Below are 9,583 nucleotides of genomic sequence, written 5' to 3' on the forward strand. Positions count from 1 at the left end.
GAGCTGAAGAGCTGAGGGACAGCGCCCAGGCCCAGAGTTCAGGCCCCATGACTGGACCCAAAAAAAAAAAATTGCCATATAATCCACAAATTCTACTCTCTGAAACAAATTTAAAAGAATTTAAAACAGACATAAGCAAATACTATATATCCATGTTTGTTATTTTTCATAATAGTAGGGAAAATAAATCAACCCAAGTGTCTGTCAGCAAATGAACAGATCAACAAAACATAAGTATATACATGCAATAAAATATTACTGAATTATATCTGACCCTGAAGCATTTCTTCATCAGATCCCATGGTTGTACAGTAGCAATTTCCCCCCTACTCTATCCACTTCTGCTTCTGACAATCAAATCCAGGATACCTTAATCCATTAAATACGCCATGCAGCCTCCTGACTGCTTGATGCCTAAGATTCTCATGGTGGTGCATGGCAATCTTATGCCAAAAAATGTAATGAGATACTAGCCATGCCCAGGATCACCTGTTTGCCACAACTAGGTGATTAATTATAGAAGTCATTATGAACATACTCAGCACAAAGCTACTATACAAGATCGTTGAACACTATGTTTTATCTGTGCCAAATATAGCAGCATCTATCATTAATGCAGAATAATGGAAACCCCATTCAGCCCTACGGGAGACCATCTGCCTTGTACATAAAGCAGAATTACAGACAGGTGTTGCACAAGACGCTTGTGTGTTATCGTGGGACTGTGATGAAAAATTTGAGCAAGGATTATACCACTAAGAAACAAAAAAAAAAATCCTTAAAATTATTTAGAGTATATTTTTGCAAGCTTGTTTACTTACAATCAATTTTAGAAAAATCTGTCCGTGAAGTTAAGACAATTGGAGTTTAAATACATGCATGTTTTTGATTCATGTTAACACTGATGGTTGTTCTTAACTCTGTCTCCCTTAGTTTTTCACTCAAGGCAAGTACTCTATCACTTCCTGCTTTTTGTTAGTTAACTGGAGATTAGAGTTTCACAGGGGCTGGGAAGGTGTCTCAGTGGTAGAGCGCTTGCCTTGCATGTCTGAGGCCCTGGGTTCGATTCCTCAGCATCACATAAGCAAAAAGAAAAATGCCGGAAGTGGTGCTGTGGCTCAAGTGGTAGAGCGCTCACCTTGAGCTGAAGAGCTCAGGGACAGAACCTACGCTCAGTGTTCAAGCCCTACAACTGACCAAAAAAAAAATTAACCTAAGTGTACAAAATTCAGTTTTTATTGAGCTAACCACTGGCTATGAATGAAAAAGATATGATATCTCTCCTTACAGAGCTTATAGATAATAAAGGAGAAACAAATACTGAAAAGGCCAGAAGTGGCACTATTACTCAAGTGATAGAGCAATTGCCTTGAGCCAAACATGCTCAGGTACAGTGCCTAGATCCTGAGTTCAAGCCCCAGGACCAAAACACACACACACACACACACACACACACACACACACACACACAGCAGTTATGCTAGACATCATAGCACAATTTACCTCATGTCTAGCCAATAACATTATCTGTGGTTCAAGAGAATATTTTGAGTAAAGATATCTCTAAACATACCTTTCAGATAAAAAGTACGTCTTGTGAGGATTTAGAGTTTGAAGAGATTCTAGGCTGCCATCAGATGAGGAAGAAAGTTGCTCTGATTTCAGGTTGTCTGGATCACTCAAACTGGCCTCAGTTACAGGTGGGCTCTTTATGTATTTTCTTCCTAACTCTGTTCCCAGGACATTCGTCAACGTAACTTTGGGTATCCTGTCATACAGAATAACAAATACCATACTGCACCAGAGTTTTCAGTTTAAGAAAAATGTACTCTAGGAAGCTGTATTTTCAGATATTGTCATTTTAGCACAAGTAAGCTATTAGAACCATACTACCCTGGAAATCAACACATGAATACTCAAATTTTTGAATAAATACAATCTTTTTGTTTTTAGAAGTACTTGTTTCTTAGAAATTGTGGCACTAGCATGTTATTACAGTAAATCATGAATGCTATTGAAGTGCTTGAAGTTTTTCACTAGATTTCACCCATAAAAAAGCTTCTCTTTTTCCAGTTCTAATGAAAAACATAGGTCACTAAAATTCAAGAAATCTTTGTTGTCTTTTCAAATAGAAAGATCCTTAACATTTGGCAAATAACAAATGCTACAGCCAAGAAAAAAGGTGTTCAGCTTGTGTTTATGGCAGTACCACATTACACAAATGAAACAACTAATATCATGGTAATAGTGTATATACTTAACATTACAGTAATATCAAGCAAAGAGTCAATAAGTTGGGGCTGGGAAGGTGGCTCAGTGGTGGAGCGCTTGCCTTGCATGCATGAGGCCCTGGGTTCGATTCCCCAGCACCACATAAGCAAAAAAAAAAAAGAGTCAATAAGTTAAATGTTTAGAAAATTAAAGTGCAGCCGGGCGCTGGTGGCTGACGCCTGTAATCCTAGCTACTCAGGAGGCTGAGATTTGAAGATCACGTTCCCAGACTGAGCAGGAAACTCCATGAGACTCTAATCTCCAATAAACTACTAGAAAATCGGAAGTGGTGCTGTGTCTGAAGTGGTAGAGTGCTGAAGAAGAGTGGAAGAGAGCTGAAGAGCTGAGGGGCAGCGCCCAAGCCCAGAGTTCAAGCCCCATGACAGAAAGAAAGAAAGAAAGAAAGTAAGAAAGAAAGAAAGAAAGAAAGAAAGAAAGAAAGAAAGAAAGAACGAAAGTTAAAGTGCATTTATTTATTTATTTTTGGTCCTGCCTGGGCTGGCTTTGAACCATGATCCTCAGATCTCAGCCTCCTGAGTAGCTAGGATTATAGGCATGAGCCACCAGTACCCGACTAAAATGCATTTCTTAAAAGCTCCAGACTTCTTTAAATTGGTAGGCCTATATCAAATGTAGTACATAAGCCTGGTATATTCTTAAAATGAAGAAGTATCCTATTTGCTTAGTTAATCGGTTGCTGTTATGAACAACAGTGGTGTACTTGGCTATATTACATGATGCACTCAAGATCACTATTTGCCTATCATCTACAAGGCCCAGGTTTGATCTCCAGAATTTTAGGGAGGAGGGGTACCTGTCTTGGGGCATGATCTTAGGGCCTGAGTACTTCCCTAAGCTTCTTTTGCTCAAGGCTAGGACTCTACTACTTAAGCCAGAGTCCACTTCCAGCTTGTTGAGAGGTAATTTATAGGAGATAATATCTTACAGACTTTCTTGCCTGGGTTGGCTTTGAACTGTGATCCTCAGATATCAGCCTCCTGGGTAGCACTAGCTGATTCTTAAAATTGACTGGTCTAGTCAAATTACTGAGGGTTCTTGTAGTTTTGTTTGTTTGTTTGTTTTGCTCTCACTATTGTGTGGGGGGTGTGTGTGTAAATTTTTTTAAAGAGATGGTCTGTGTGTTGCTTAAACTGGCTTCAATCTCTTGGGCCTGCCTCACCTCCCTGGGGGAAAGGGTCAGGCAGGATTACAGATGCTCGGTAATAAGTATGGTTAGGTATTATATTTTTAAAGTGGTCTGTCTCTTTCTTCTTTACTTAATAACTTGACTATTATCAATAAAAGGCTAGTACTACTTTATTGATACCCTATGGAAACAACAGATATACTTTTAAAAAGCCAGAGTACTTTTGAGTAAAAATATGAAAACCACTGAAATTTGTTGTTTGTTGTAATACTCAGGGGTCTCCTGCTTATATTTGCTACATTATGGGGTTGTTTTTCTGCTATGTTCCAGATAGTATAAAACACAGGACCTGGGCTGGGAAGGTGGCTCAGTGGTAGAGTGCTTGCCTTGCATGCATGAGGCCCTGGGTTCAATTCCTCAGCACCACATATGCAGAAAAAGCCAGAAGTGGTGCTGTGGCTCAAGTGGTAGAGTGCTAGCCTTGAACTACAGAACTGAGGGACAGCACTTAGGCTCAGAGCTCAGACCCCATGATCGGCAAAAAAAAAACCAACAACAACAAAAAACAGGACCTCAGGAGAACTTTAATTTTTTTTTTGGGGGGGGGGTCAGTCATGGGGCCTGAACTCTGGACCTGGGCACTTGTCCCTCTGCTCTATAGCTCAAGGTTAGTGCTCTACCACTTGAGCCACAGCACCACTCCTGGCTTTTTCTGCTTATGTGGTGCTGAGGAATCGAAACCTGGACCTCATGCATGCAAGGCAAGCACTTTACCACTGAGCCACCTTCCCAGCCCAAGAACTTTAAAGTTTTCTATTTAAAGATAGAAAACCCAAAGCTCAGAAAAGTTTAAGTAGCTCTTACTAGTGGAAGAACCGGAACCATTATTGTTTGGAGTTTTGTTTTATTCCATAACTCCATATCCTTAATGCTAACTTTAAAAAGATTCTATATGCCGGGTGCTGGTGGCTCACGCCTGTAATCCTAGCTACTCAGGAGAGGCTGAGATCTGAGGATCACGGTTCAAAGCCAGCCCGGGGCAGGAGAGACTGAGACTCCTATCTCCAATAAACCACCAGAAAACCGGAAGTGGCGCTGTAGCTCAAGTGGTAGAGCACTCGCCTTCAGCTGAAGAGCTGAGGGACAGCACCCAGGCCCAGAGTTCAAGCCCCACGTCCGACCCCCCCCCCAAAAAAAAAAGATTCCATATAACATAACTGAACTTTTCTATAGCTACTTCAAGAAACTGCTAACAATATATACATCTAGCCTAACTACCACAAAAAGTCCTACACCGATTAAATAAGTATGTATGATCTAAAAACAAAGCTAATAGGAAATGTCTGAGATCCATCCCATGTAGTATTGTCTGCTTTATGAACTTGCTGTCTGACATAAGTCACCTTTAAAATGCTAGATTGAAGCCAGGTACTGGTGCTTATGCCAATAATACTAAGCTACTTAAGAGGTTGAGATCTGAGGGTGATAGTTCAGACAGTCTGGAGAGAAAAGTCTGTGAGACTGTCATTTCCAATTAACCACCAAAAAAACAGAAATGAAGCTGTGCCTCAAATGGTAGAGCACTAGCTATGAGCATAAGAGCTCAGAAAGGGTGCCTAACTCTGAGTTCAAGCCTCAGTACTACACACTAGATAGATAGAAAGATAAATAGATAGATGCTAGGATTGGAAGAATTGGGGAAATACTTGTTTTATCTTATCTTATACTACTGCTCTGAAATGAATCAGTATAAGAAAAATATTGGGAAAGAAGCAAGAGAGAATTTTGCTGATGTTTGGATTTTTTTTTGTTGTTTTGGTCGGTCATGGGGCTTGAACTCTGGGCCTGGGTGCTGTCCCTGAACTCTTCAGTGCAAGGCAAGGGCTCTACCACTTGAGCCACAGCACCACTTCCAGTTTTCTGGTGGTTAATTGGAGATAAGAGTCTCAGGGACTTTCCTGCCCGGGATATCTTTGAACTGCAATTCTTAGTTCTCAGCCTACTGAGTAGTTAGGATTACAGGCGTGAAGGGCAGGCGCCTGGCTGGATTATTTTTTTCCAAATAAATAGTTTCGTTTAAAGAAAACATTTTTGAGAGATGAAAAAATCGGATACATTAAGTTGATAACTCAGTTGTCAACTGTCAATTTAGTATCCATGTTTAAATACCTGAAAGTCTAACATAAATGTTTTCAAATGTTGAGTTTCTAAAATAAGTTTTTTCTACAAAATAGGGGAGTTGGAGACAACAGCAGACTAGCTCTATACAAAGTTGAAAAAAAAAAAACCTCAACCAAAAAATGTCAGTGAGAAAGGGGATTATTTCTGAGTTCAAACTGTCTTATGAATAACAAATGACCATACTCTTTTTTATATTGTTTGTAAAGCTGCTAGATTTTGAAGAAAGAGAAAAAAATAAAGAAACTTAGAGAATGACACCACATAAGTTGAACCAGAGCTAATAGTCTTCTCTAAAATAGAAAATATTCAAAATTGAACCAAAATTCACTTTAAAAGATTATATGCCAAGCTGCATTAACATACTAGATACCTTAAGGGTCTCTAAAGTTCCTCTGATTCCAGACATTAACCCAGTATGCATATAATAGTACATCTTTCTTTCCATTAGAAAACACTCTATTACTATGTGAAAAAATGCCACAGGAAAAAAACTAAGAACACATAGAACCTTCAAAAGTTAATGAACTAGACAATATAAGAAATATTTATGGGGCTAGGAAGGTGGCTCAGTGGTGGAGTGCTTGCCTTGCATGCATGAGGCCCTGAGTTCGATTCCTCAGCACCACATAAGCAGAAAAGGCTGGAAGTGGTGCTGTGGCTCAAGTGGTAAAGTACTAGCCTTGAGCTAAAGCACTGGGGGACAGTGCCCAGGCCCAGAGTTCAGGCCCCATGACTGACAAACAAACAAACAAACAAAAAAGGAAATACATAGTAACATCCAACTATTACTTTTCTGATGAGAAGGACAAAAGTTCAGAGGGGGTAAAATATAAAGAAAAACAGCCCAACAGGGATTAAGAACAGACTCTGAAGTCAGGCAAGCACAGATTAAGATTTAGATTTCACCATATAATAACTGTATATTCTTGAGAAAATACTTACCATGGCTTCTGCCTTTCAGCATAGATCATCTTTAAAAGGATAAAAATATTATCTACCTTACACAGTACTGAATAAAGATAACAGATTTAAAGCAATTAGTGCAATTCCTGGCACACAGTAAGTACACAGCATTTTCATTTTCATAAAGTACTTGTTTTTACTCAAATATAAATTTCTCATTCACACAGTGCTTTATTTTTGTTTGATTTTTCACATAGTGCATTATGATCATATTTTTACCTTCTGTAATCTTGATCAAAACAATCTTTTAAAAAAAAAGTATAAAATGATCAGTTAGCAATGAATATACTTAAAACTCTTTATATCATAGTACAAGTACCTCCCATCACCTATGGACAGCATATCCACTTTAGATACCTTGAGGAAACAGGCTTGTAAGAATATACATCTATAAAGTAATAACTAAATTCCTAATACCTATACTGCCAGAAGCTAAAATGTTTAGAATTTCTACTAGCAATTGAAGTAAATAAAGGTGTTTACATCATTTCATATACCTCAATCTGGAAGGAAAGAATAAAAGTTGTCATTTCACACATATGTACAATTTGCTTTACTATATAAACAGTATCAGCAAGTAATACACAAGAGATTTAACTTTTTTTTTTTTTGTCGTTCACGAGGCTTGAACTCTGGGCTTGAACTCTGTCCCTCAGCTCTTTCAAGTCAAGGCTAGCACTCTACCACTTGAGCCACAGCACCACTTCTGATTTTCTGAGTGGTTTATCGGAGATAAGAGTCTCACGGCCTTTCTTGCCAGAGCAGGGTTTGAACCATGATCCTCAGATCTCAGCCTCCTGAGTAGCTAGGATTACAGGAGTGAGCCAACAGTGCCCAGCAGATTTGATTAACTTTGTTCACTAATATTATAAAATCACACTTCAAAGTATGACAAGTACACTAACCAAAGCAAAAACAGGTTTTGAAATGTACAGTGAGATATAGCACAAACTATGTGGGCCTGTAAAGTACTATGCCAGGAATTTTCTGATTATGTTTCTGAACACTTATTTCTAAAGTTGTAGGTTCCTCTGTTTATGCAGCAAGGGAATAACGAAATTCAAGTATTTCATAAAGGGGAGGACACTTTGAAAAACTGGAGCCAGGCGCCAGTAGCTCACGCCTATAATTCTAGCTACTCAGGAGGCTGAGATCTGAGGATCACAGTTCAAAGCCAGCCCAGGCAGGAAACTCCGTGAGACTCTTATCTCCAATAAAAACCACAAGAAAACCAGAAGTGGTGCTGTGGCTCAAGCAGTAGAGTGCTCACCTTAAGCTGAAGAGCTCTCAGACAGCGCCCAAGCCCAGAGTTCAAGCCCCACAACAGACCAAAAATAAATAAATAAATAAAACTGTTAAGGTATTAACAGTGGTTCATGCCTAGAATTCTAGTTACTCAGGAGAGTAAACTCTGAGGATCATGGGTCAAAACCAGCCCAGGCAGAAAACCAGTCTGTGAGACTCTTACCACCACTTAACCACCAAAAAAAGCTAGAAGTAGAGCTATAGTTCAAATGTTAGAGCAGTAGCCTTGAGCAAAAAAGATCAGGGTCAGCGCCCAGGCCCAGAGTTTAGCCCCCAAAACAGCACACATACATATACACACAATGACTCAAGTACTAATTTCATTTCATTTTTCTGTAAGTTTAATCTAATGGCTTTATAAAATTGTAGTTTATGGTACTGTAATAAGATTTTTAAATCCATTCTTGTCTCTGATGACATAATTCAACATATACCTTATAAATCAACCACAGATACGTAGGGAAAAATACAATTTTTGCTAAGTTCAAGAGACTCTAAATCTGTTTCATTTTACTAAACACTAATCTAGGAAAAGGAAAAATAAAAAGCAAGAAGGTTACTATCAGGGAAACAAAATAATATAGTGTGATGAGTGTTATAAAGCATGAACAGGCTGTTAAACAAGACAGAAATAAATCAACTTTATAAATATGTAAGGTAGAATCAAACAAAGCTCCCCAAAACACTATGAACTCAATATTCAAAAGAAACAAACATCAGTAAAAAGGAAAAGGAGATTGCTTCCAAGATAAGAAAACACACAATCCATACAACAGCACTGTACATTCAAGTGAGCTATCAACAGCACCCTAAGACTAGGGCACACAGATAGACACACAGAAAGATATCAAACTGAGGGACAAGTAAGACTTGATTTTCAGAATCAATACAAAAACAGACGCTGTGCATTACCTTTACAATAAAAAAGACAAAAACAAAAAAAATAAGGAATGATAAAAGTAAAAAGGACTGTGCACAGGAAGCCCAATCAAATTATTATCACAGTAATAATGGCACAGAGTTATTAGGACTTATCCTGAGGAAATGGCAATAAAGATCTGGCAAAGACAGATCCAGAAAATATGAAAAACCTAAAAACCTAGAAAATCTACAAATAACTAGACATGGCAAATGACTGACTACATAGCATAAAGAAAAAAGTATCAAGAATAATTCCCAATTTCTAATTTATATGGGCAAGTCAATTTACTCAGAGTCAGCAGATACAAAACTAAAAATGAATTTGTGAATTAAGATTATGTTCTATATAGCTAGACTTTAGTAACGGAACAGGAAAAGAAAAATTATTAAAGTATTGTTATAAATCTTTTATTTATTTATTTAGCACTACCGAGGTTAGAACTCAGGACCTTGTGTTTCCAGGCATGTGATATGGCCCATAAGCCATAATCTAGACTTTTTTGATTTAGCAATTTTGGGGATAGGGTCTCACATTTATACCCAGGCCCATCTGGTAATCTTCCTACTTACCCTTCCCACGTAGCTGGGATGACAGGTACATCACACACACACACACATGTTTGTTGTAATACTCAGGGGTCTCCTGCTTATATTTGCTACATTATGGGGTTGTTTTTCTGCTATGTTCCAGATAGTATAAAACACAGGACCTGGGCTGGGAAGGTGGCTCAGTGGTAGAGTGCTTGCCTTGCATGCATGAGGCCCTGGGTTCAATTCCTCAGCACCACATATGCA

At 38.5% G+C, this 9,583-nt stretch overlaps 1 protein-coding gene across 1 annotated transcript in view; it reads right to left on the reverse strand.

Annotated features, from left to right (window-relative positions):
* Senp7 (SUMO1/sentrin specific peptidase 7) overlaps positions 1–9,583 on the reverse strand; it is a 95,460-nt gene that overhangs the window by 48,054 nt on the left and 37,823 nt on the right. The window contains exon 3 of the mRNA XM_013024097.1: positions 1,574–1,768. Coding sequence (XP_012879551.1) covers positions 1,574–1,768 — 195 coding nt within the window. The remainder of the gene's footprint in view (positions 1–1,573; positions 1,769–9,583) is intronic.

The sequence above is a fragment of the Dipodomys ordii genome, unplaced genomic scaffold (assembly GCF_000151885.1).
Source record: "Dipodomys ordii isolate 6190 unplaced genomic scaffold, Dord_2.0 Scaffold73, whole genome shotgun sequence".
NCBI classification, from domain to species: domain Eukaryota; kingdom Metazoa; phylum Chordata; class Mammalia; order Rodentia; family Heteromyidae; genus Dipodomys; species Dipodomys ordii.